This window comes from Gossypium arboreum, chromosome 5 (assembly GCF_025698485.1).
Source record: "Gossypium arboreum isolate Shixiya-1 chromosome 5, ASM2569848v2, whole genome shotgun sequence".
Taxonomy (NCBI): Eukaryota; Viridiplantae; Streptophyta; class Magnoliopsida; order Malvales; family Malvaceae; genus Gossypium; species Gossypium arboreum.
Window position 1 is genome coordinate 89,309,043 of NC_069074.1, and position 26,630 is coordinate 89,335,672.

Below are 26,630 nucleotides of genomic sequence, written 5' to 3' on the forward strand. Positions count from 1 at the left end.
AATAATTCATCGACAATGGCTGTCCCACTAGCGAAAGTGATGAAGAAACCCACAATCTTTACATCACGACTTGTCATCGTCACTCATAAAATTAGTCTAGTCTCCATTCTTTCCTTTAATTATTTGAGGAGCGCAAAGCAAAGAAAACTCAAATCAATGGCCTCAACTAACAATTTCACCACTTTAAATATGCAATTAAGGGAAAAAAAAAAACAAAAAACCTGCTTTCATATCCATTGTTTTTTCATCATCCGAATTGTTTTTTGCTTTCAAATTCTCAAATCTGTGTTTCTGATCGTTTTCACTCTTTGTTTTTTAGTTTTCACATCTTCTTGTATCGTCTCAATTAAGGAAAAAAAAAACCTTCTTTTATTTCTGAAAACCAATCTTTCTTCATACCTTGATTTTCCGCTTGGCAAAAGAAACAGTGCAGAGGATAGTTCAGTGAAGGTAAGTCTTGAGGAACTGCTCCTCATCTTCCTTGCTATATATTTTCATCTTTTTGTTGAATGCCATTCAGTTTGTGTTGGTGTGGATCTCTATTTTATTTATTGGCCTTCACAATTTTCTATTACCTGCTCTAAATTACTCTTTTCATCTTTTACAGCTACTTATTTCTCTGAAGCTCTATTTACTTTCTGGTATTCACAGACAGAAAGAGAGGTAAGTTCATGAATATTTTCTAGCTTCTTCAATAATAATCGCTTTGGTTTACAACAATAATTACAGCTTCTTAATTGCTACCTTCCATTCCATTTTATTTGTCACAATTGATAATCTTCTTACTAATAACCAAAGTTTTTGTTCAACCTCATCAGACCATCAACAAAAATGGCCGAATCTGTTGCCTCTGCTGCTGTCGAAAATATGACAAACCAGGCAATGGAATGCGCATCACCCTATCTCCGTTACTTTTTCTGTTATGGACAGATTGTTCAAGATTTCACGAATCAACGAAACGCACTTAAATTGAGGAAACAGAGGGTGGACACTCGTGTCGATGAGGCTAAAAGGCAAATTGAGGTCATCTATGAGGACGTTGAGGACTGGCTTAAAAGGGCTGAGAAAGAACTGGAACAAACCCAGAACTTGCAAGATGAAATAGATCGCGTCAAGTGTTTCAAATGGTGTCCTCAATGGGGCTGGCGATACTGCTTAAGTAAGAAACTGGCAGAGAAGACTCCTATTATCTCTAAACTTTTACAGACTTCTAACTTTGCACAGGTGGGCTCTCGCGGTTCTCTTCAAGGAATAGAGTTCATCACATCCACGCATTTCATGGACTCTAAATCTTCAAAATCAGCTTTGAACCAGATCATGGAGGCTATGAAAGCTGTCAACATGATCGGACTGTACGGAATGCCAGGAGTTGGTAAGACAACTTTAGCCCAAGAAGTTGGGAAGCATGCTGGAGAACAAAAGCTCTTTGATAAAGTTGTGATGTTTACTATGTCTCAAAATCCAAACATCAACAATATTCAAGATAAAGTTGCAGATGTTTTTGGTTTAAAATTTCAAACAAGTAGCCGAGAAGGAAGAGCAGAAGAGCTATTCAAGAGTATGCAACGCGTGAACAAAATCCTCGTAATTGTCGACGATCTCTGGGAAGAATTCGAATTGAAGATTATCGGAATTCCATTCGGTGATGACCACAAGGGTTGTAAAATTCTTCTGACTACACGTCGTCAACAGGTCTGCACTAAAATGAACTGTCAGAAGGAAATTCAACTTGGCATCTTATCCGAAGACGAAGCATGGGTTTTATTTCGAGATCAAGCTGGTTTAGAAGGTAACAGTTCCGCCTTGAATAATGAAGCCAAAAAGGTTGCTGCTCAATGTAAGGGATTGCCTCTTGCAATTGTTGTCGTGGCCAAAGCTGTTAAAGGTGAGGGTTTAGATTTAAATGGGTTGAAAGCCGTAAATCAGAGATTCAAGGACTCAAGGCATTTGGATAATGAAGATTTCGGAGATGTCCTCCGGCCTCTTAAGCTTAGCTACGATTATTTGAAGAAAGGCAATAACCAAATGACCGAAAATGACATCCAAATATGTTTCTTACTGTGTTCCCTTTTTCTTGAAGATACTGAAATACCTATTGAGATATTGATTATGTGCGGAATTGGAGTAGGATTGTTCCCTAATGCTAACTCGATTGAAGATAAAAGGAATGAAATGGTTATGGCACTTAAAAAACTCCAAAAATCTGGCTTGTTATTGGGAGCTGATGATGCAAAAAGGATAAGAATGCATGATGTGGTTCGAGATTTTGCTCATTGGCTAACATCAACCGGAGAAAATAGGTTCATGGTAAAAGATAAGTTGAAAAAATGGCCTGATATGGTTGAAAGTTTTGAATGTTATACTGCAATCGCTTTATGGAATTGTAGTAGTAACATAAAATTTCCTGACAAAGTGGAATTTTCAAAGCTCAAGACTTTGTTTCTCAAGGGGGAGTGGAAGTGGAGGCGGGATGATGTCCTAGTGGTTTCCAGTACATTTTTTGAAGAAATGAAAGCCCTCCAAATTTTATTTCTCCAACATGTCAGTTTCTCAGCAAAAAGATTCCCTTCCTTACCGAATCTCAAAACTTTGTGTTGTGTTCGTTGTGAGCTTAAAATCTTCCCATCATCGCTGACAAATCTTGAGATTCTTGCATTGTTTGAAACTAAAATTTTTGGGATAAGTGAAAAATTAGTGAAATTGCCTACACTGAAGTACTTACGTCTTTCAGGAGTTCAATTTTATGAGGAATCAGAAATCAAAATCCACCCAAGCTTGCTATCAAGGTAATCTTCTTTTTTATCATATCCGTATTTCTTTTGAAATCATTTATTTTCCTATTAATTACTTTAATAGGTATTTTTTTATTTTAGAATACTAGTTTTAACACATAATCCTTGCACGTGGAGATATCACAATATATATTTCAAATATTCAACTTAATAAATATTTAAAAATAACTTAAAGGTTAGCCCTTAACATTTGCTTGATTTATCAATTTAGTCTTTATTCTTTTCTTTTTAGTTAAATTTTGTTTTGAACATTTTAAAAAAGTCAATTTGAGCATCAACTTTTTAAAATGTGTTAGAATTATTTTATAACGGAAATACTAACTAAAATGTTAAGTTTTTAAACATGAAAGTCCGCATGGTAATTCATATTTACTTCATGCTATTTTTTTTATAGTTTTTGAATTTCAAAATTTTTATTTTTGAATACATTTATAAATTTTAAAGTATTTTGTTTACTTGATATACAAGATATATAATGTAATTTCTGCATGAAGTATACATTCATGTACTAACATGTGAACCAATAAATTCTTTTATTAATAATGATCAAGTAAATATGAAATATTCAATAAAATATTAATTAAGGAAGTTTAATACGGTAGACACTTCAAACTTTAATAGATCATCAAAATTAATAAATTCTTTTCAATATAACTATACAAAATTAATATACAAAATTACTCAAAGTTTAATTTAATAAAAAAGCCAATTAAGGAATTTTACTTTTTTCAAAATTATATGATTTAATCTTTTGCATAAAAAATAAAAATGTGTTTTTTTAAACACAAATAATTGACTCACATGAGAGTTTTTTTTTCCTTTTTTGGACCTAGTATTTATGTCACATAACTTGATAATTAATGCTGCTTTTTTTATGAATATAACAGGTTGAATTCGTTGCAAGAGTTACATGTGCATAGCCAAAACACTATCAACTTATTGGAGTTGAATTCATTGTCTTGTTTAACTGCGCTATCATTGAGACTTTCTACTGATCAATTTTCTCAAGAAGATTTTGTGTTCCCTAAACTACAAATGTACACTATAGTTGTAAATGAGCATTTTTCCTATGAGTCGGCGCTTAGAACATTGAAAATTTGTAACTTCCCATCCTCATTGAGTGCATTTAACAATTTATTTTACAATGTGGAAAAGTTGAAGTTACAGAATGTTAGAGGACAAAAGAACATCGTGCCAAGCATAGGTGAAATGGGAGTAAATGAGTTGACTTCTTTGGAGCTTGAATCTTGCTATGATATGGAATTCTTGACTGTTATAACAAGGGATCAAGGGCCAAGTGTTGCATTCTCCAATTTGGTGGAATTATATATACAAAGCATGGGTTCATTGAAAGGGTTGTGCTACGGTCTTTCTCCGACTAGGTTCTTGCAAAACCTTAAGCAAGTGATCATCAAAAAATGTGAGCAGTTACAAGTGATATTTCAAATTGATGAACTTTCTGAAAAGGTGCAATGTCAGATACCACTTCTCTCAAATTTAACAATATTGAATCTAGATTCATTGCCGAACTTGGAGAGCATATGGAAATTAAAGCCATCACATCAAGAAATTGTAAGCCTCACGAGACTAAAGGTTGTAACAATTTCAGGTTGCGATAAACTAAAAACAATCTTCACAACTTGCCAAGCTCTAAGTATGTTGCATCTACAAGAGCTCACCATAAGGTACTGCGATAAAGTAGAGCAAGTCATTGGTTTTGTCCAAGAAGAAGAGATTATTGAGGTATGGATACCTATTCTCTCCAAACTTTTTAATCTTCTTAATTCTTTTAGCTTTTTGATAGCACCTTTCAGGGATGAGACAAATTGCAAGAAAACCAAAAACTGACTTGAAGTGAATTGCTTGGTTTAGTATTTATTGAGTTTAGATTCTTATATTATTTGTGTATTTGGTTTGTTGGAAGTGTAGTTGCCACTAAAGAAATTTACTTTTATTACTCAAAACAAATACACCAACGCAAAATAAAAATATATTTTCCTCCCCCTCTCAATTACTACCTAACTAGTTATACATTCACCATTCACTCTTTGCTTATTTCCACTCTCATGCACACAAACTCACACACCTTTGTTTTGTTGCATACTATTTAGAAAACATGTTTTTATTTATTAAAAATTTTAATTTGTTAAGTAATTTAATTAAAGTTAAATTAAGTTAGAGAATATATTAAATAAGGATGAATGCATAATAAGACTTTTTACATTTTTAAAAGTTGATGATGTGGCCTTTTATCGTTGGTGCCTGAATATTATATATTTTAGGATTATCTTAATATAATTTATTCCCTTTCTAATTTTTATATTTCACATATATGTTTCGATATTTTTAATTTTTATAATAGTGATTTATTGATTTTTGAAGTTGTAACAACCAAACCGCTGTAACCTCTAGCTTTTGTTCAAGCGCCATGCTATTTTTGTTCCAACTTATTAGTTGTATACTAAAAAAAATCTAAGTATAAATATTGCATATTCGTGTTTTAATATTTTATCTTGTTATAATTGTGATTTATAAAATTCTAAAGTTGAATGTATATTCGAGTCAATTTTTATATTAATATGTCTATAATATTAAAATAAAACATTAAAATAAATAACTTAGTAAGATGTGTGTTTGAAACATGCAGAATGATTGTCCTTTTGTTGCTGGCCGAAATTGGAAATTCTTCGAATAAAATTTTGCCAATGGTTGAAATATGTTTATGTAAACACTTTGACTCTGGGGCGTCAATCCTTGAAATCTGTTTCTATAGAAAGTTGTCCTGAATTTATACAATTCTTCAATATGGAACAAAATAAGTATGGACAAGATATTCTGCATCGTGGACTTGGATCACAGGTACTTCTATGTTTAATTTTTTTTAAATTTGAAGAAAATTGAAAATTGATTTGAATTGTAATGTTCAATTCAATTTTTATTGAATTTAAATCAAAATTTGATTTTAATCAATTGTAATGTAGTATATTATGATTTGATAATATATGTGAGATATTAAAATTAGTGGGTATGTAAATATATATTGATATCATTGTATAATGAATTTATTTTAGTGGCTGGTTTTGACTAATAAATATTATTTAATGACAGGAATCTTTTGTAAATTTAACTCATTTAGAGTTAACTTCAATTGCATTGTTGAATTTCAAATATCTCTTTTCGGAATTCACTGCTCGGACTTTGGAGCATTTGAAATTTCTCATGATTCGGGATTGCTCCTTTTTGGAACATTTAATCGAAGAAGTGGAAAAAGTGGATGAAATATATGTTTCAAACATGAAAAATCATTATCCCCTGTTCTGGCCAAAACTGGAAAGTGTCCATATAGAATATTGTGAAAACTTGAAATATTTGTGTTCAAGTACATTGGCTCAATGGCTTCCCAACCTGAATTGTATCAGTATACTAGATTGTCCTCGACTTATACAAGTCTTCAACATGGAAACAAATAAGGATGATTTTGAATTACAGGTACTTTTCTATATTTTTGCTTGTTTGTTTTTGGACTCAAATCATTTTTATGTTCATAAAATAATTAATATTTCAACTTTATTTTAAAAATTTAAATTTATCAATTGCATGTTAATTTGCAACTTATCAAAATTCGTTTGTGAAGACTTAATATTTTTATTCAAAACTTTTCAAATATAGAATTGGACCGAAAAATTTATATTCATGATTCGTTTATTTTAAAATTGAATGAGCATTAGAATTATATCTCTCTCATTAGCAATTACAATGAATATTGTATTTTTATTGTTCTATAGTCATGATTAATGATTTTGAAGCGGTTGTTGTATAGAGTTAAGTATGTTCAAAGATGAATTTATTTCTTTTCATATGTTTTGATAAAGAAATTATTTATAACTTAAATTGTGTTTTATAAATGATATTTCTCAATTTTATTTAAACAAATATATTATGTATAATATCTAAATATGTGGTTCATTCATGCAGAATCATTGCTGGCCAAAATTGGAAACTCTTGATATAGTAAATTGCCAAATATTGAAATATGTGTTACCAAACACTCTACTTAATGTGCCCTTTCTGCAATATTTAACAGTGATAAATTGTCCCCAATTCTCATGCTTCATTGTACAAGCTCCGCTAATAAAGGTATTATTTAAATTGTTTACATTTTGTATATGGATTAGAGAAGTAGTATTCTCTATTACTTGGAATATGTAAAAATATGAATACTTACGGGTAACATTTACTCCAGTGTGTTTTTATGACATTTGTTAGGATTTCTATGTGTACGCAGGAATTGGTTCTTAGAGACGTGGGAAATAGCCACCAATTATGCAACATTGATGTTCATGTATTGAATAAAGATTGTATAGTAGTTGGGAATCATGAAGAAGTATTTCAAGTTCAAGGTGGATACTCGTTCTCAAGCATAAAAGAATTATACTTGACCAATTTATTGAAAGTACGGATTATATGGAATGATTTTGCTCAAGTCGTAACCCTTAATAACCTTACATCTCTAAAGGTAAGTGATTGCAAGAAGTTAAGATATATATTTTCACCTGCGAATGCTCGCAGTTTATCACATTTGATGTATCTTTGCATCAAGGGGTGTGATGAATTAGAACAAATCATTTTAGCCAAGGATCAAGTTTCTTCTTCATCATCAAATGTTGATATTGGCCTCCAACCTCTAAGCTTTCCAAATTTGACTCAGATCATAGTTACAAATTGTGGAAATTTGAAAAGTCTCTTTCCTTTTGGATTTGTTCCTGTTCTTCCAAAACTTGAAAGTCTAGAATTGAAAAGGAACTCTAAATTGGAACAAGTATTCAAATTAGAAAACGAAGTGGAAGTGGCAGCTGAAGAGGAGACGAAATTTGATAAATTAGAAAGGTTAACACTTGAAGAGCTACCAAGTCTCATTCACTTCTGTCCCAAAGGATGTCATCTTGTATTGCCAGCATTGATAGAATTGGAAGTAAAAGATTGCCCTAAGTTGACTACTAGTTTCTTCATTGATTCATAAAAATTTGTGCATTGCATAACAAACCTGCAATCCTTTAATCTTACTTTGTTCTATGTAGTTATAACAATTACAACAAAAGGCATAAAATTTTTACTTAAATTACTTAACTAATCTAGTAAATTATTATATGTTTCTTATTTTTTCCTTGATGACATGAGATTAAAATTTCAGTTATAATATTTTCTTCAATTGTTTTTTAAGACACCCCAATTGGTTAAGCAAGATGCGATTGAAGAGACTGTCACTGATGCAATTTTCAACAAGAATATAAATTGGAGCCACTGGGGTGGGAGTCAACTACCACACATTACATGAAAGAATGGATTTTTTTAGAACAGCTTTCAAAGCCATGTTACATAAATCAATAGGTGAAGATCTATATTGTTTGGATTTTTTTTGTTCAAGTGTCTAATATAATTTCTATCTAACATGAGTTTATTGATTTTTTTTAAGGTTTTTTTTTATATATTTAGAAGATAATATATACCCATATCCAAATGGACATGAATGCAAAATGGAAAATGAAGATTCGAAGTATCATAAGTTCAAAAATATCAACTAAATGCAGGTAAAAACATGGTTTTCGATTTAAATTTTTAGTTTCTTTTTCTTTTCTAAATTTACCTATGTAATAACCAAATATAGTGTGATTCACCTGTGTTTATTTTTATTATTTTGTTAAAAATAGGTGTGTTGATAACTTTGTTTCTAACTGGTTTAAAAGTTTACTTTAATGGAGTTGTGAAGCAAAAGGATGTATCGTCTCTTACTTCCAACTAATAATTTAGTTAATTATAGTTACGTTGCACCTTTAATTTACACCATAGTAAACCATTGTAGTGTTTTAACTTATTATTATGCTTCTATTTTTAATAGTTTTACATATATAATCTAATCCAACGATATTTCTCACCGAAAATAAAGTCATGATCAGCTTATTATCTATTTATTAGCCCAAACTAGTACCTATATAGGATTTTATACACATAAGATTGGTCGAGATGACAATGTATCCCTATGACCACTAATCACTTGCCATGTTCCCATGATCTTACCTTTCAGGTATTAAAATACCCCTATCATTTAATTAGAATGATTAGAAAGCCCTAAACCCCATATGCTCAAGGCTTAGTGCAATACAGGGGCATCTGTGCTTTTCTAAAAGCATGACACGATAGATTAGAACAAAGTCATCATGGAAGTTTTTCTCAACGAGTTCAAGAATATGTTTCAATTTCAATTGATGGAAACAGGGGAGCAACCACTAAGGAAGGTTGCCAAAGCAGTAAAGTGGTGGTGCAAGCTCAAAGGGAAGTAAGTGCATATTTGTGTCTTAGTTTCCACGTATACCTATGAACTACTTTCAAAAGACCAAAGTTTACTAACAATTATTTCAAGCACTTGGTGAATTTTCAGACTCTTGAAAAATATGAAATTGAAGACCCTTCAGCTGAAACACCTCTTCAACTCCACAATTGTTAAGTTTTACATCTTCCAAATTTAGGAAGTGGTCTCCTTGTGTTTTAGACAGTTGAGTATTATTCTTCTCATCATGAAGACTTAACTTCTGTGAAAACAAAAGTCCAGTTGATTATATCAGTAAGCAATTAAAAAATTATTGAAGTCTGCAATTACCATATCCTCTTCAGTTACAGTGTTTGTTTCATCTTTATGTCCGAATACATGCTCTAATTTAGACAATTCTTCCACTTTGAACTCTTCGAGTATTGGAAGACAGAGAGAAGCACTTAAAGGAAAGACACATTCTAATTTGTTGCAGTTGTTGATCCATATTATTGTCAAGTTAGGAAAGCTTATTTGTCGTCGAAGACCATTTGAAGATGATAGAGAAGTTTGATACTTGAAAATGATTTGGTCCAGTTCATTACCTCATCACAAATTTAGGTCTTTCAATTGCAGAAAATTTGGAGAAAACATGGGTGTGAAGATATGTCTTAATCTCTTGCAATCAACTATTTCAAGATGAGTAAGATTTTGAAGTACTTGCAACTCTTGCATATCCTTCAAATGTAGTTTCTCCAGACTTGAGACAAGGAACCTGCCTTCAAGTTGAACACTTATACACAGTTCCCAATTTTTATATACTCCATATGCATTGACCTGTGTCTCCCATGGAAGCTAACTCCATTGCTTTGTTAACAGCTATTTCCAACTTTCGAGAGCCATAATTTATGTCAAATAGTTTAGTGTAGTTCAATGTCAGAACAAAATGTGTTACATAGAAAAGAAAAGGGTACTATTAAAAGAATACAATTCCTCAGATAATATATACTGTTTAAGTTAATCATTATTTATAAATGATTCACTAATTATATTTTCATCAGTTTCTAGCATGTCAAAAAGAACATAAATTAGAACAGAAATATCTTAATTTGACCCCTCATCATGTATTGAAAAACAAAAGGGGCCAATAGGATGAATTCTTCAACTTCTGACACTTCCAAAAATAGCCGCATAATAACACAATTTGGCAGACAGAAAGTGCTCAAGTTTCTTAAAAATTAATTAAATATTAAACACCCAAAATCATATGTAATACACGTTATATTAAAATTAATTATTTTCAAAAATATTCCTTTGTTGAATATGTTAAAATGTTATAATTATGATTTGAATTTTATATTATAACATTTTAATTAAACTAAATAATTCAAATAAAAATATTATTTTAATTAGCCAGATAATTTAAAATAAGGAATTAAAGAATATATACTTACCAAAATTAGCCACTTTTCCTAGACGAAACGGCAGCGTCTTTATCCAAACTTAGCTTTCTACGTGGCTTCATATGGACCGGTGATTTTGATTTTTTTAACCCACTTTTCTTAACGAAGTCGGCAATCTCTCCCTATAAATTAATCAACAAATTCCCCCAAGTTTCTCATCAAAATTGAGAATTTTCAATCGTCTTCTCTTTTAGTCCTCTCGATCCCAAAGCAAGCTCTCGATTCCGATTCTCTCCCAGAAGGTAATCTTCTCTTTGCAGCTTCTTTTTCTATTTCCGGTTTTGAGTTCTTTGTTCGTGATTTCTCGTAAATTTGTATTGGGTGTAATTAGGGTAAGGTTTCATCGATTAAATTGGATCTATTTCGATAAATATATTGGCATCTGTTTGTAAAGATCTTATTTTTTTCAGAATTCAAGATCTAAAATCCTATTTTGTTTTGTCCAGTCGATTGATTTGCGAACTTTTGTATTGTTGATTTTAGGGTTTCATGGGTTAGATCTGATCTGGCTTAAGGATTTTATTTACTTCATTTGAGTTTTTTGATTTAGTGTCTGATTTGTTTAGTGCTTCGGGGTTGTATTAACTGGCTTAAATGGAAGTTATTCTTGACGTTATATGGTTTTAAATAGCGTTGAACAATAATATTGATGTGATTCCGCTTGATTGATCAATAATATTCTTGATTTTTTTATTTTTTTATTTTTGCTTTTGATAATGGTTTATCTATTAAATTGTCGGGTATTCTTGATGTTCTTCGATTTTTAAGTGGCATTGATCAATAATATTCTTTTATCTATGTCAAATTGAAGTCTAGTAATTTGTTGGATTATTTCGGGAACTTTTTATAAAATTTTTTAGTTGTGAATTAATTGTTTTTTTGTTGGGAGCAGATGCAGATCTTTGTGAAAACCCTTACTGGTAAAACCATCACCCTTGAGGTGGAAAGCTCCGATACTATTGATAATGTCAAGGCCAAAATCCAAGACAAAGAAGGCATTCCTCCAGACCAACAGAGGCTTATTTTTGCCGGAAAACAACTCGAGGATGGCCGAACTCTTGCCGACTACAACATCCAAAAGGAGTCCACCCTCCACCTAGTCCTTCGTCTAAGGGGTGGCATGCAGATATTTGTGAAAACCCTTACGGGCAAGACCATCACCCTCGAGGTGGAAAGTTCTGATACGATTGATAATGTCAAGGCCAAGATCCAAGACAAGGAAGGGATCCCTCCAGACCAACAGAGGCTTATCTTTGCAGGTAAACAACTTGAAGATGGCCGAACCCTCGCTGATTACAACATCCAGAAAGAGTCTACCCTCCACCTTGTCCTTCGTCTTCGGGGTGGGATGCAGATATTTGTAAAAACCCTCACCGGAAAAACCATCACTTTGGAGGTGGAGAGTTCTGATACCATTGATAATGTTAAGGCGAAGATTCAGGACAAGGAGGGTATTCCACCAGATCAGCAGAGGTTGATTTTTGCCGGAAAGCAGCTCGAGGATGGGAGGACGCTTGCGGATTATAACATCCAAAAGGAGTCAACCCTGCACTTGGTGCTGCGACTGCGTGGTGGAATGCAGATTTTTGTGAAAACTTTGACTGGAAAAACTATTACATTGGAGGTGGAGAGCTCAGACACAATTGATAACGTGAAGACCAAGATCCAAGACAAGGAGGGTATCCCACCTGACCAGCAGAGGTTGATTTTTGCTGGAAAGCAACTCGAGGATGGGAGGACTCTTGCGGATTATAACATCCAAAAGGAGTCAACCCTGCACTTGGTTCTGCGCCTTCGAGGAGGGATGCAGATATTCGTTAAGACCCTGACTGGTAAAACCGTAACACTGGAGGTCGAGAGCTCGGACACCATTGACAATGTTAAAGCGAAGATTCAGGACAAGGAGGGAATTCCTCCAGACCAGCAGAGGTTGATTTTTGCCGGAAAGCAGCTTGAGGATGGGAGGACGCTTGCGGACTATAACATCCAAAAGGAATCCACCCTGCATTTGGTTTTGCGCCTTAGAGGAGGAATGCAGATATTCGTGAAGACCTTGACTGGGAAAACCATCACCCTGGAGGTGGAGAGCTCGGACACGATTGACAATGTGAAATCTAAGATTCAGGACAAGGAGGGGATTCCTCCGGACCAGCAGAGGTTGATCTTTGCTGGAAAGCAGTTGGAGGATGGTCGAACTTTAGCAGACTACAATATTCAGAAGGAATCCACTCTGCATCTTGTCCTTCGCCTCCGTGGTGGTTTCTAATTGGGTGTCTTCTGCTTGTTTTCATAATTTTCATTTCTATGGAACTGTTGGGTGTTTTAAGTGGCGAAAGCCATTAGTAGTTTGTGGTGTTGAATGAACACACTGTTTTGTGGTGCTGAAATGGTCAGTGAACCACATCTTTAGTTACTGTATTGAATAAAGTTTGATGTTCAAATAATATTACTGTCTTATACTTAAATCGAGCTTAGCTCAGTTTGTGATTATATTTTAGGTAATAAGCATGATTTCTGTATTATCTCTTTTGTTTCATATGTTCTCTCCCTGGTTATATTATGGTTAGTGAGGATGGTGAATGTGCCCTTAATATTTCTAGAGGAAACCAATTAAGAAATAAGATTAATACCTTCAATAAACAGCGGTCGTCTTAATTTTCTTTGTTGCTCCTGAGTCTGTCACTATGGATTTCGGGATTGGTTTTTAATATTTATGTTTTTAGTAAGAGATAATATTCATTTTAAGGTCTAAAAAATCTTTAAATATTATAAAAATGTTAAATGTAAAATATGTTACTATTTTCTAAAATGTAAATTAATTTGCAAATATAATATTTATGTAACATTTAATTTAAAAAGCAACTTTACATGTTATTAATTAATTAATTGATATTTAAATTATTAGATATCTAAATTGTCTCATTAGAATTATGCAATAATATATTTTTCTTTTATCATTTATTATTTACGATAAATATTTTCATTTAACATATACTTTTATAAAATTAAAATTAAAATGAACTTTGTAATTCTTTTATTTTATTTTACAAATAAATAATTTTAATTTAGTCTTGATTTTTTTCTTTTGAAATTTAGCAATTTATGCTTTTCGAGTTAATTTATATTTTATTTAAAATAACTTTATATGTTTATTACATTGAAATTTTAAAAAATTTATTATATTTTCAACATATAAAAATTTGTAAAGATATAGACTCTATAAATTTATATTTTTATCATCGTAAAAATACATAATTAGAAATTTTATCACACATGTATATATAATATCAAAATAAAAAATAGATTAAATTGTAAGTAAAATTAAATTTAAATATAAAACACACACACACTAGATTAAGAATGCTAAATTAATACAATTGTTTTCATTGATCATGAGTTGGTGTCGTGTTCATTTGTAATACTAATTCAATCAACATTATTCATATATAAAATATATAAAATTTATAACATAAATATATTTATTAAAGTTTCAAATAAAAAACTTTATATGTATGGTGTCCTCGATTCAAATCTTGTTATGGATAATTTTTTATTGGTTATGAAACTATAAGAAAAAAATAAAAATACCCACAAAATCATATAACTTACTTTGCAAATAAAAGGTTTTTTTGGTAATTTCCTAACTAAGCTGAGACTTGATTGATGGGTGAAGTATAGAAATACAACTGTTGGAAATAATAAATTCCACATACTAAAATAAAATTGTATAAAACACATTAAAATGGAGCTTCCTTTTGGTGAAAAAAAGAAGACAAAAATGCCCTCAAATAATATGATTTATTTTAATTACGAAATAACATTTCTATAATTTCTCTAATTGAGTTAGTGCCTGATTGACTTATGACGCCAACTTAGTCAGAGCATAAATAACAATGAGTATAGATATATAAGATAATAAATTATACATATTAAAATAAAAATAAAATACATTAAATTGGAAAATTCAAAGTTTATGAAAATAATTGACGCAAGCTCAAATGAAATAAGCGTTTGTGTCAATATATATTATTATATATATTCAAGATTTTTAAATATTAAGTAGATAAGTTTAAAGGTTTTTTTAAATTCAAAAAGGATAAAATTATTAGAAAGTATTAAAATACACATGGATGTTATGTCAAGTAAAGTTAATGGAATTAATTTTTTCATCTATTTTGGAGTGATTTGATAAACGATAAAAATTCAAGAGCTAAAAGAGAAGAAAAATTAAATGGAGGGCTAAGATGATTTTTTTTATTATAAAGTTGAAGGGTTAAATAAGTTTATAACATCCCAAAAACCTCCTTGGTTGCAAACAATTGTGATAGATTCTTAATGAAATAATGTATAAGATTGATGAAAGAGAAGGTCGTAGGACACTAAATGAAATTGAAATAAGAAGCATGACATGACGTATTAATTTAAGGTAGGGATTATATTATAAAAATATGAAAAGTGTTGTAGCCCTAGTGTAAATATTTAAAAAATTTTGAGGTCAAAATATAAATACAAAACAACTAAAGGACCAAAACTGCAAATACCCCAAGGGAGGAAAGCACTAGAGAGTAAAATAAATTGGTCAATAAGGACCAAATTGAGTAAGTAGAAAAATAAGAGAGACTAAATTGCAATTTTATCAAAGTGAGAAATAACATAAAAGTGAATATTGAGATATTATGAGGGCAAAATAGTCATTTCTCAATCAAGATAATTATCATAATAATAAAGTATGAATATTTGCTGTTGAAATATGATTGGTGGAATATTTTATTATTATCTTTATGTTTTAATATTTGCTGTTGAAATATGATTGGTGGAATATTTTATTATTATCTTTATGCTATTTTATTATAATATATTTTAATATTTTAATTAATTAAATTAATGATTTAGAAATTCCTCTCATCTCTTCACGTTACTATATATATAAGAAGAGGAGGTTTTCATTTTGGTACGATTTGGTCCCTTGTCATGTGATCCCGCTATTTCTCCCAAATTTCTTAGAAATTTCCATTGGCACCAAAGAAGAAAAATGAAGTAAAGACTCTAGAGAGTATGTTTATCAATTTAAAAGCAAGAAATTAGTAGATGGAAATGGAGAAATTAGAAGAAAATAGAAAGATAGCCATGAAGTTGAGGAAGAAAAGGGAAGAGAAGCAACCGGGAGGAAAATAATAAAGGACTTGTAATGCTAAGCAGTAGACATAAACTATGGAATTGCTAATGTTTAAGAGAAATTTAAATGAAATTGTTGGGACATCAAGCGAGAAATTGTTGTATGATGAATAAAAGAAATATTTGTCGATAAATTGAAGTGTTATATGGGTTTAAATTGATTAGTACATGTGTTGGATTACGTGGTATTGATCTTAAAATAAATATAAAGAAATTCTAATTTGTTTAGCAGAAGAGGACTCAGGGTTGTGACACTAGCCACAGGATGTCACGACATGAGCATCAAAGAATCTAGTGTAGTGATACTGGCTCCATGATGTTACGAAACTGATCTTGTTTTCCTTTGCTTTATTCTTTTTAATTTGAAAGAGTTCCGAATGGACCCTGAATGCAATCAAACTTTAGAGAAAGCCTAGAAGTGGCACAATAAACCTTAAATGACTATATTCATTTAAGATTTTTAGAACATATATTCTTACAATATTCATTTAAAAATTTCATTTTAAATTATGTTCTTTTAACAGTTAAATTAATGATTTTAGTAATAAAAAAACCTATTGATATAACCTAGATAGCTTAAAGATGTAATTAGAATGATTTGAAGCTTAGAGACTAAGGGTGAGTTTGGATGGGCGGTGCGTTTAGCTGCGGTTAGTGTAAAAACAACGGTGGCGGTGAGATTAGATACTATAGCGATACTGTAGCGTGAGACAAAAAGTAAGCTAAACGCACCTCACCGCAGTCAATCGCCCATCCAAACGAAGCCTAATTTAAAATTAAGGTCATAGTTTAAGGACATTTAGTGCAATTAACCCTTTTCCTAGTGATATTAAACTATGCTAATATTTAGTGCAATTATTTTTTATAGTTACAAGAAAATATTTTTTTAAATTTTTATCATATAAACTCTTTTTTAATAGCACTCGAACTTACGTATTCTTATACCGATAATAATTTCGATACCAAGAAAATCATCCATACCATAAAATATTTTAACAAAGACAAAACAAGTTTCATAAAAATTTGTTGACCTAACAAACCTAACCCAAAATAATGACCCAAAACGGATACGTACCCAATTTACAGTCATATCTACACGATTAAGCCGGCAATCTCTCCCTATAAATAAATCAACAAATTCCCCCAATTTCCCATCAAAATCCAATTATTTCAATTATCTTCTCTTGATTCCAAATCTCTCCCAGAAGGTAATCTTCTCTTCGCAGCTTCGTTTTCTATTTGTGGTTTTGATTTCTTTTTTCTTGAATTTTCGTAAATTTTTATGCCGTGTGATTAGGATAAAGTTTCATCGGTTCAATTGGATCTATTTTGATAAATATATTGACATCTATTTGTAAAGATCTTATCTTTTTTCAGAAATCAAGATCTGAAGTTCTATTTTGTTTCGTCCGGTTGATTAATTTGCGGCCTTTGGTATCGTTGATTTTAGGGTTTCATGGGTTAATTCTGATCTTGCTTAAGGATTTTTATTTACGTTATTTGAGTTTTTTAATTTAGGGTCTGATTTGTTTAGTGCTTCATGGTTGGATAAACTGGCTTAAATTGAAAGTTATTCTTGATGTTATATGATTTGGAATAGCATTGATCAATAATATTGATTTGGTTCCGCTTGATTGATCAATAATATTCTTGATTTTTTTAGCTTTTGATAAGTGTTTGATCTATGCCTAGGGTTTCGTCTCTGCAGATGAATAATTCTTGTTGGATATTATCATTTATGACTTGGGTTTCATCGATAATATTCTTGATTTTTTTTAGCTTTTGATAATATCATCAATGTTTTTTAGTGCTTCATATTTGAACAATTTTTGTTGAATTCTTTTGGGAAGTTTTCCCATAAATTAGTTGTAAATTAATTCTGTTTTCTATCTATGTTTATTTACTTTATTTGATTTCTTTTATTTCGGGTCTGATTTTTAGTGCTTCATAGTTGAATAAACTGGCATGAATCCGAAGTTATTGATTGATCAATAATGTTCTTGATTTTTTTAACTTCTGATAATTGTTTGATCCATGGCTGGGGTTTCATCTATGCCAAATTAAAAACTTAGTAATTCTTGTTGGATTCTTTTGGGGTATAATTTTTTTCAATAAGTTCTGTTAGTTGTAAATTAATTGTTTCTTGTTGATAGCAGATGCAGATCTTTGTGAAGACCCTTACTGGTAAGACCATCACCCTTGAGGTAGAAAGTTCTGATACTATCGATAATGTCAAGGCTAAAATCCAAGACAAAGAAGGGATCCCTCCTGACCAACAAAGGCTTATCTTTGCCGGAAAACAACTCGAGGATGGCCGAACTCTTGCCGACTACAATATCCAAAAGGAGTCCACCCTCCACCTAGTGCTTCGTCTAAGGGGTGGCATGCAGATATTCGTGAAAACTCTTACTGGCAAGACCATCACCCTCGAGGTGGAAAGTTCTGATACAATTGATAATGTCAAGGCCAAGATCCAAGACAAGGAAGGGATCCCACCAGACCAACAGAGGCTTATCTTTGCCGGTAAACAGCTTGAAGATGGCCGAACTCTTGCGGATTACAACATCCAGAAAGAGTCTACCCTCCACCTTGTCCTTCGTCTTAGGGGTGGGATGCAGATTTTTGTAAAAACCCTCACTGGAAAAACTATTACGTTGGAGGTGGAGAGTTCTGATACGATTGATAATGTTAAGGCCAAGATTCAGGATAAGGAAGGGATCCCACCGGACCAGCAGAGGTTGATTTTTGCTGGAAAGCAGCTTGAAGATGGCCGAACTCTTGCTGATTATAACATTCAGAAGGAATCGACCCTCCATTTGGTGTTACGACTCCGTGGTGGCATGCAAATTTTTGTGAAGACTCTCACCGGAAAGACTATTACTTTGGAAGTTGAGAGTTCTGACACCATTGACAATGTAAAAGCTAAGATCCAGGACAAGGAAGGGATTCCACCAGATCAGCAGAGGTTGATTTTTGCTGGCAAACAGCTCGAAGATGGTAGGACACTTGCAGATTACAACATCCAGAAAGAGTCTACCCTTCACTTGGTGCTCCGACTGCGTGGTGGAATGCAGATTTTTGTGAAAACTTTGACTGGAAAAACTATCACATTGGAGGTGGAGAGCTCAGACACAATTGATAATGTGAAGGCCAAGATCCAAGATAAGGAGGGTATCCCACCTGACCAGCAGAGGTTGATTTTTGCTGGAAAGCAGCTCGAGGATGGGAGGACCCTTGCGGATTATAACATCCAAAAGGAATCGACCCTGCATTTGGTTTTGCGACTTCGAGGAGGGATGCAGATATTCGTGAAGACCTTGACCGGTAAAACCATCACCCTGGAGGTCGAGAGCTCGGACACCATTGACAATGTGAAAGCCAAGATTCAGGACAAGGAGGGGATTCCACCAGACCAGCAGAGGTTGATATTTGCTGGGAAGCAGTTGGAGGATGGTCGAACTCTAGCTGACTACAATATCCAGAAGGAGTCCACACTGCATCTTGTCCTTCGCCTCCGTGGTGGTTTCTAATTGGGTGTCTATGTTAGTTGATTTCGCAATTTTCTTTTCTATGAACTGTTTGTGTTTTAAAGTGTGTTTGTGGTTTTTTAAGGGAACTATGCTTTGCGGTGCTGAAATGGTCAGTGAACCACATGTTTAATTACCATTTGAATAAAGTTTTATGTTTACAATTAACAGATTTGAAGCTCTTTGACTAATCAATAGGGATTGTATGTTGTCTGTGATCATCGTATCATATTATTCAGGGGGCTAGGCTCTGGTTCGATTAACATATTTGACTCCATTTTTATTTTATCTGCTCTGGTTCGATTAACATATTTGACTCCATTTTTATTTTATCTATTAAAATTTATGTTCATTTTGACGTTATAAAATCTGATAAATATTTTTTTAATATTAAATGAGCTGTTTTGCTCCACAAATCAACTCCATTAGTATACTAATAATTACAGCTAGGGTAAATTAATACTTAAGAGCAATAAACCGAGATAAAAAACGCAGCCTGTAAGATGCATGTGTTTTTGTCCAAACGGTAAAAAATTAACAGCTGATTTTTAATGAATTGTTTTCAAATGGTTAAATTTTTTCTATTGGTTAGTTTATTTGTTATATATATTCAAATATTTCTTTTCATTAAATCCTTTTTACATTTTTAATCTCCTTAACCCTAACTCTAAATTCTGAATTCTTGAACATGAGAATTCTAAATAAAATTCAAATATACAAATATTTTTAAAACTGCTTCTTGTTAGAAGTGATTTTAAAAACTATTCAGATTTTTAGAGAACCTTCTAACAAGAAACTTGAGAATAAAATAGTTGAGAGAATTACGAGAATAGACGAATAAGATTTAGTGAATTGAGAGAATAATAAGGAAAAAAAATGAGTTGGTTATATATAGTAAATAAACTAATCGTTATAAAATAAATTTAGCCATTTGAAAAAAAATCGTTCGTTGGATTTTTAACTATTAAAAGAAGTTTCGTTGGACGAAAACCCAAATATTTTTTTTCTAAAATTGATTTATTTTCTTAAATTTGGAGAAAGAAAAACAATCTAATTTCTTAATTATTTTTAAACCAGCTTTTAAACTAATTTACCCTCAATAAAATGTAATCAAAATAAAATATTATTATAATTTGATATATTAATAAATTTAGGGATAATTCATATGTAATTTATGTGAATTAACGAATAATAACATTTTCATTCTCCAACTGTGCAAAAAGTCATTTTATCCTCAAAATAAAATTCCTGAAATCACAAAGTTTATCAAAATGGCTCAAAACGGACGGAAAACTTAACAGGCCGTTAACAATATGATGTTGTGTGTCAGGGTGTTAAAAATTTTATCACGTGATATTCCATGTCTGAAAATTAAAAAAAAAACAAGAAGAGAAAGAACAAAACAATTAGAAAACAAATTTTAAACCCTAAATCCCAAATTGTAAATATTTTAAGTAAAAAACATTAATATACTTTTATTATATTAAATATAATTTGTAAAATTTACATTATTTAGTTTAATAAATTTTTTTCTAGATTCTGAGTAATATTTAATTATTATTAAATTAGTAATCTATTATAAATATAAATATAATTAATATACTATTTTTTAATATGTGCTTAAAGCCTAGTATTTTAAGGTAAACTTCATCTGATGGCATGATGGTTAAGGGTGTTCACCGTCTTAGGTATGGCCTGAATTCGAGTCGCATTAATTGTGTTTGTTGTTCAGACTTTGTCCTGTTATTATAATTCACTAAAAAAAATCCGGTATTTTAAATGAACCTATTTACCTTGCTAATTTAAAACCCAATCTTATTAATTCCAATTCTATTTGATTTTGAAAATAATCCAAACCTTAAATAATGATCTCTAAATCATTAATAAATTCAAATGTTTTAAACTGTGATTCCATATTATTTTAATTTTTTCTCTTAATAGTTAGATTTGAATTTTTTCGGGAGGAAAAAGCTGAAAATTAAAAAAAAAATCTGATTTGTCATTCTTCTATTGAGAAAAAATAAGAATAACGGTGGAATCACAATTTCATTTCTCTTTCTTCAGAGAAGGGATTGTATTTACTCGCAAAATTATAGTATATATGTATGGATAGATATAAGAGATAAAAATTCTAAACCCAATGCACACGACAATGTGCTTTATTCATATCAGATATACTACAAAAACATGCATTGCACTTATTTTGTGTTTAGCATTTTAGGGTCTTACATTTTATATCTAAAACCATCTTCGAGATTGCATAAAAAAAATTTGAGAACCAACCCGATGCAAAAAATTACCAACCTAAAACTTAAAAGCATTACAAAAAGTATCAGACATGAAATCTCATGTGTTAAACTGTTTAACACCCTGGGATGCCACATCATACAGTTAACGCAAGGACGTAGTTAGGGGTTGGCAAGGCCTCGACCTCCTAAAATGAAAAAATTTTCATTTAAGCTCCTTAGAATTTTAAAAATTTTAAATTAGTAATAGTAAAATTGTACTTTGGCTCCCTTAAAAATGAAAAAAATTTAATTTTATCCATTAAAAATTATTAAAATATAGGATATTAAAATGATGAATTGCATTTTTATTGTTGTAAAAATTATAATTTAATTTCAACCCCTAAAAAAGTATTTTAGCTTCACCCCTGAGTTCGCGACCTATTAAGTTTTTATCTATTTTGGGCTATTTTGGCGAACATTGTGATATGAAAGTTACAAGTGACAAGATTTTATTTTGAGGGTTAAAATGATATATTTGCAAAATTGGAGGATGAAAAATGTGATTATACATTTTAACTTTTATTAACAATGTCGGAAGGATAGCCTGCCCTAAAAGGTATCATGTTTTAAGACCTAAGTTAAAAATAAATATTTTTGTTATTTTATATTAATAATAAAATCAATACTAATTAAATTAAAACTGATAAAATATTTTAACTAAGACAAAACAAGTTTCATTAAAATTTGTTGACCTAACAAACCTAACCCAAAATAAGGACCCAAAACGGATACGTACCCAATTTACAGTCATATCTACACGATTAAGTCGGCAATCTCTCCCTATAAATAAATCAACAAATTCCCCCAATTTCCCATCAAAATCCAATTATTTCAATAGTCTTCTCTTGATTCCAAATCTCTCCTAGAAGGTAATCTTCTCTTTGCAGCTTGGTTTTCTATTTCTGGTTTTGATTTTTGTTCTTGAATTTTCGTAAATTTTTATTCCGTGTAATTAGGGTAAGGTTTCATCGGTTCAATTGGATCTATTTTGATAAATATATTGACATCTATTAGTAAAGATCTTATCTTTTTTCAGAAATCAAGATCTGAAGTTCTATTTTGTTTTGTTCGGTTGATTAATTTGCCGACTTTGGTATTGTTGATTTTAGGGTTTCATGGGTTAATTGTGGTCTGGCTTAAGGATTTTTATTTACGTTATTTGAGTTTTTTTGATTTAGGGTCTGATTTGTTTAGTGCTTCATGGTTGGATAAACTGGCTTAAATTGAAAGTTATTCTTGATGTTATATGATTTGAAATAGCATTGATCAATAATATTGATTTGATTCCGCTTGATTGATCAATAATATTCTTGATTTTTTTAGCTTTTGATAATTGTTTGATCTATGCCTAGGGTTTCGTCTATGCAGATGAATAATTCTTGTTGGATGTTATCATTTATGGCTTGGGTCATCGATAATATTCTTGATTTTTTTTAGCTTTTGATAATATCTTCTATGTTTTTTAGTGCTTCATATTTGAACAATTCTTGTTGAATTCTTTTGGGAATTTTTCCCATAATTAGTTGTAAATTAATTCTGCTTTCTATCTATGTTTATTTACTTTATTTGATTTCTTTTATTTGTGGTCTGATTTAATAGTGCTTCATGGTTGAATAAACTGGCATGAATCCTAAGTTATTGATTGATCAATAATGTTCTTGATTTTTTTAACTTTTGATAATTGTTTGATCCATGGCTGGGGTTTTATCTATGCCAAATTAAAATCTTAGTAATTCTTGTTGGATTCTTTTGGGGTATAATTTTTTTAAATAAGTTCTGTTAGTTGTAAATTAATTGTTTCTTGTTGACAGCAGATGCAGATCTTTGTGAAAACCCTTACTGGTAAGACCATCACCCTTGAGGTAGAAAGTTCTGATACTATCGATAATGTCAAGGCTAAAATCCAAGACAAAGAAGGGATTCCTCCTGACCAACAAAGGCTTATCTTTGCCGGAAAACAACTTGAGGATGGCCGAACTCTTGCCGACTACAATATCCAAAAGGAGTCCACCCTCCACCTAGTGCTTCGTCTAAGGGGTGGCATGCAGATATTCGTGAAAACTCTTACTGGCAAGACCATCACCCTCGAGGTGGAAAGTTCTGATACAATTGATAATGTCAAGGCCAAGATCCAAGACAAGGAAGGGATCCCACCAGACCAACAGAGGCTTATCTTTGCCGGTAAACAGCTTGAAGATGGCCGAACTCTTGCGGATTACAACATCCAGAAAGAGTCTACCCTCCACCTTGTCCTTCGTCTTAGGGGTGGGATGCAGATCTTTGTAAAAACCCTTACTGGTAAGACCATCACCCTTGAGGTGGAGAGCTCCGATACTATCGATAATGTCAAGGCCAAGATCCAAGACAAGGAAGGGATTCCACCAGATCAGCAGAGGTTGATTTTTGCCGGAAAACAACTCGAAGATGGTAGGACACTTGCAGATTACAACATCCAGAAAGAGTCTACCCTCCACCTTGTCCTTCGTCTTAGGGGTGGGATGCAGATTTTTGTAAAAACCCTCACCGGAAAAACTATTACGTTGGAGGTGGAGAGTTCTGATACGATTGATAATGTTAAGGCCAAGATTCAGGATAAGGAAGGGATCCCACTGGACCAGCAGAGGTTGATTTTTGCTGGAAAGCAGCTTGAAGATGGCCGAACTCTTGCGGACTATAACATTCAGAAGGAATCGACCCTCCATTTGGTGTTACGTCTCCGTGGTGGCATGCAAATTTTTGTGAAGACTCTCACCGGAAAGACTATTACTTTGGAAGTTGAGAGTTCTGACACCATTGACAATGTAAAAGCTAAGATCCAGGACAAGGAAGGGATTCCACCAGATCAGCAGAGGTTGATTTTTGCTGGCAAACAGCTCGAAGATGGTAGGACACTTGCAGATTATAATATCCAGAAAGAGTCTACCCTTCACTTGGTGCTCCGACTGCGTGGTGGAATGCAGATTTTTGTGAAAACTTTGACTGGAAAAACTATCACATTGGAGGTGGAGAGCTCAGACACAATTGATAATGTGAAGGCCAAGATCCAAGATAAGGAGGGTATCCCACCTGACCAGCAGAGGTTGATTTTTGCTGGAAAGCAGCTCGAGGATGGGAGGACCCTTGCGGATTATAACATCCAAAAGGAATCGACCCTGCATTTGGTTTTGCGACTTCGAGGAGGGATGCAGATATTCGTGAAGACCTTGACCGGTAAAACCATCACCCTGGAGGTCGAGAGCTCGGACACCATTGACAATGTGAAAGCGAAAATTCAGGACAAGGAGGGGATTCCTCCAGACCAGCAGAGGTTGATTTTTGCTGGAAAGCAGCTCGAGGATGGGAGGACCCTTGCGGATTATAACATCCAAAAGGAATCGACCCTGCATTTGGTTTTGCGACTTCGAGGAGGGATGCAGATATTCGTGAAGACCTTGACCGGGAAAACAATCACCCTGGAGGTGGAGAGCTCAGACACGATCGACAATGTGAAAGCGAAAATTCAGGACAAGGAGGGGATTCCACCAGACCAGCAGAGGTTGATATTTGCTGGTAAGCAGTTAGAGGATGGTCGAACTCTAGCTGACTACAATATCCAGAAGGAGTCCACACTGCATCTTGTCCTTCGCCTCCGTGGTGGTTTCTAATTGGGTTTCTATTTTAGTTGATTTCGCAATTTTCTTTTCTATGAACTGCTTGTGTTTTAAAGTGGGTTTGTGGTTGTTCAAGGGAACTATGCTTTGCGGTGCTGAAATGGTCAGTGAACCACATGTTTAATTACTATATGAATAAAGTTTTATGTTTATAATTAACAGATTTGAAGCTCTTTGACTAAACAATAGGGAATGTATGTTATCTGTGATCATCGTATCATATTATTCAGGGGGCTAGGCTCTGGTTCGATTAACTTATTTGACTCCATTTTTATCTTATCAATTAAAATTTATGTTTATTTTGAGGTTATAAAATCTGATAATTTTTTTTATATATTAAATGAGCTGATTTGCTCCACAAATCAACTCCATTAGTATACTAATAATTACAGCTAGGGTAAATTAATATTTTAGAGCAATAAACTGAGACGACAAAAAGGGTAACAATTAACAGCTAATTTTTAATGAATTGTTTTCAAATGGTTAAATTTTTTCTATCGGTTAGTTTATTTGTTATATATATTCAAATAATTTTTTTTTTGCATTTAAATCCTTTTTACATTTTCAATCTCCTTAAACTTAACTCTTAACTCCAAATTCGAGATTTTTAGACTCGAGAATTTTGAATAAAATTTAGATATACCAATATTTTTGAAAATGCTTCTTATTCAAAGAGATTTTAAAAATTATTTAGGCTTTTAAGAGAATACTTCTAACAAGAAAATTGAGAATAAAATAATTAAGAGAATTGTGAAAATAGATAAATAAGATTGAGAGAATTGAAAGAATAAGATTTGAATGCTAAAGAATGAAAATGAATTTAGCCGTTTGAAAAAATTGTTCGGAATTATTAGTTTGAGTTTTTAACTATTTTTTAAATTTAAAAAAACTTAATTTCTTAATTATTTTTAAACCAGCTTTTTAACTAATTCACTCTTGATAAAACTGTAATCGAAATAAAATATTACTGTAATTTGATATATTAATAAATTTAGAGATAATTCCTATGTAATTTACGTGAATTAACGAATCACATTTTTATTCACCAACTGTGCAAAATGTCATTTTATCTCTCAAAATAAAATTCCTGAAATCACAAAGTTTATCAATATGGCTCAAAATGGACGGAAAACTTAACGGGCCGTTAACTATATGCGTGGCAGGGTGTTAAAAATTTTAACACGTGATATTCCGTGTTTGAAAATTTTTAAAATAAAAAAACAAGAAGAGAAAGAATAAAACAATTAGAAAACAAATTTTAAACCCTAAAATCACAAATCCCAAATTGTAAATATTTTAAGTAAAAAAATTAATATACTTTTATTATATTAAATATAATTTGTAAAATTTACATTAATTAGTTTAATATTTTTTTTTCTGGATTTTGAGTAATATTTAATTATTATTGTCGAAACCCTTTTTTATTTTGAA

At 31.9% G+C, this 26,630-nt stretch overlaps 2 protein-coding genes across 5 annotated transcripts; both read left to right on the forward strand.

Moving 5' to 3' along the window:
* On the forward strand, positions 1-7,938 carry LOC108450799 (probable disease resistance protein At4g27220). 2 transcript variants are annotated; one of them, XM_053028495.1, is made up of 7 exons: positions 1-450; positions 608-663; positions 819-2,786; positions 3,680-4,535; positions 5,901-6,281; positions 6,768-6,929; positions 7,078-7,938. In XM_053028495.1, exons 1-7 carry the CDS (start codon positions 16-18, stop codon positions 7,810-7,812), a joined length of 4,593 nt encoding a protein of 1,530 aa, XP_052884455.1. In that variant the 5' UTR covers positions 1-15; the 3' UTR covers positions 7,813-7,938. The 2 variants fall into 2 exon arrangements, with proteins under 2 accessions (XP_052884455.1, XP_052884456.1); XM_053028496.1 differs by lacking the exons at positions 5,901-6,281; positions 6,768-6,929; positions 7,078-7,938 and adding an exon at positions 5,440-5,611.
* A 2,703-nt stretch (positions 7,939-10,641) lies between these two features.
* On the forward strand, positions 10,642-25,358 carry LOC108451830 (polyubiquitin). Of its 3 annotated transcripts, XM_017749521.2 has the most exons (4): positions 10,642-10,801; positions 11,452-12,639; positions 17,939-19,078; positions 23,412-25,358. In XM_017749521.2, exons 2-4 carry the CDS (start codon positions 11,452-11,454, stop codon positions 25,191-25,193), a joined length of 4,110 nt encoding a protein of 1,369 aa, XP_017605010.2. In that variant the 5' UTR covers positions 10,642-10,801; the 3' UTR covers positions 25,194-25,358. The 3 variants fall into 3 exon arrangements, with proteins under 3 accessions (XP_017605010.2, XP_017605011.1, XP_017605009.1); XM_017749522.2 differs by lacking the exons at positions 10,642-10,801; positions 11,452-12,639; positions 23,412-25,358 and adding an exon at positions 16,755-16,942 and having other exon boundaries at positions 17,891-19,429; XM_017749520.2 differs by lacking the exons at positions 10,642-10,801; positions 11,452-12,639; positions 17,939-19,078 and adding an exon at positions 22,265-22,418 and having other exon boundaries at positions 23,364-25,358.
* Positions 25,359-26,630: the final 1,272 nt, after the last annotated feature.

Bases quoted from the DNA above. Each gene is read 5' to 3' on its own strand.
- LOC108450799 (XM_053028495.1), top strand. From the start codon at position 16: ATGGCTGTCCCACTAGCGAAAGTGATGAAGAAACCCACAATCTTTACA. The intron at 664-818 runs GTAAGTTCATGA...CAACCTCATCAG, and splicing joins ATTCACAGACAGAAAGAGAG to ACCATCAACAAAAATGGCCG. The intron at 6,930-7,077 runs GTATTATTTAAA...ATGTGTACGCAG, and splicing joins TACAAGCTCCGCTAATAAAG to GAATTGGTTCTTAGAGACGT.
- LOC108451830 (XM_017749521.2), top strand. From the start codon at position 11,452: ATGCAGATCTTTGTGAAAACCCTTACTGGTAAAACCATCACCCTTGAG. The intron at 12,640-17,938 runs GTGGAGAGCTCG...ATCACCCTTGAG, and splicing joins GGAAAACCATCACCCTGGAG to GTAGAAAGTTCTGATACTAT. The intron at 19,079-23,411 runs GTCGAGAGCTCG...ATCACCCTTGAG, and splicing joins GTAAAACCATCACCCTGGAG to GTAGAAAGTTCTGATACTAT.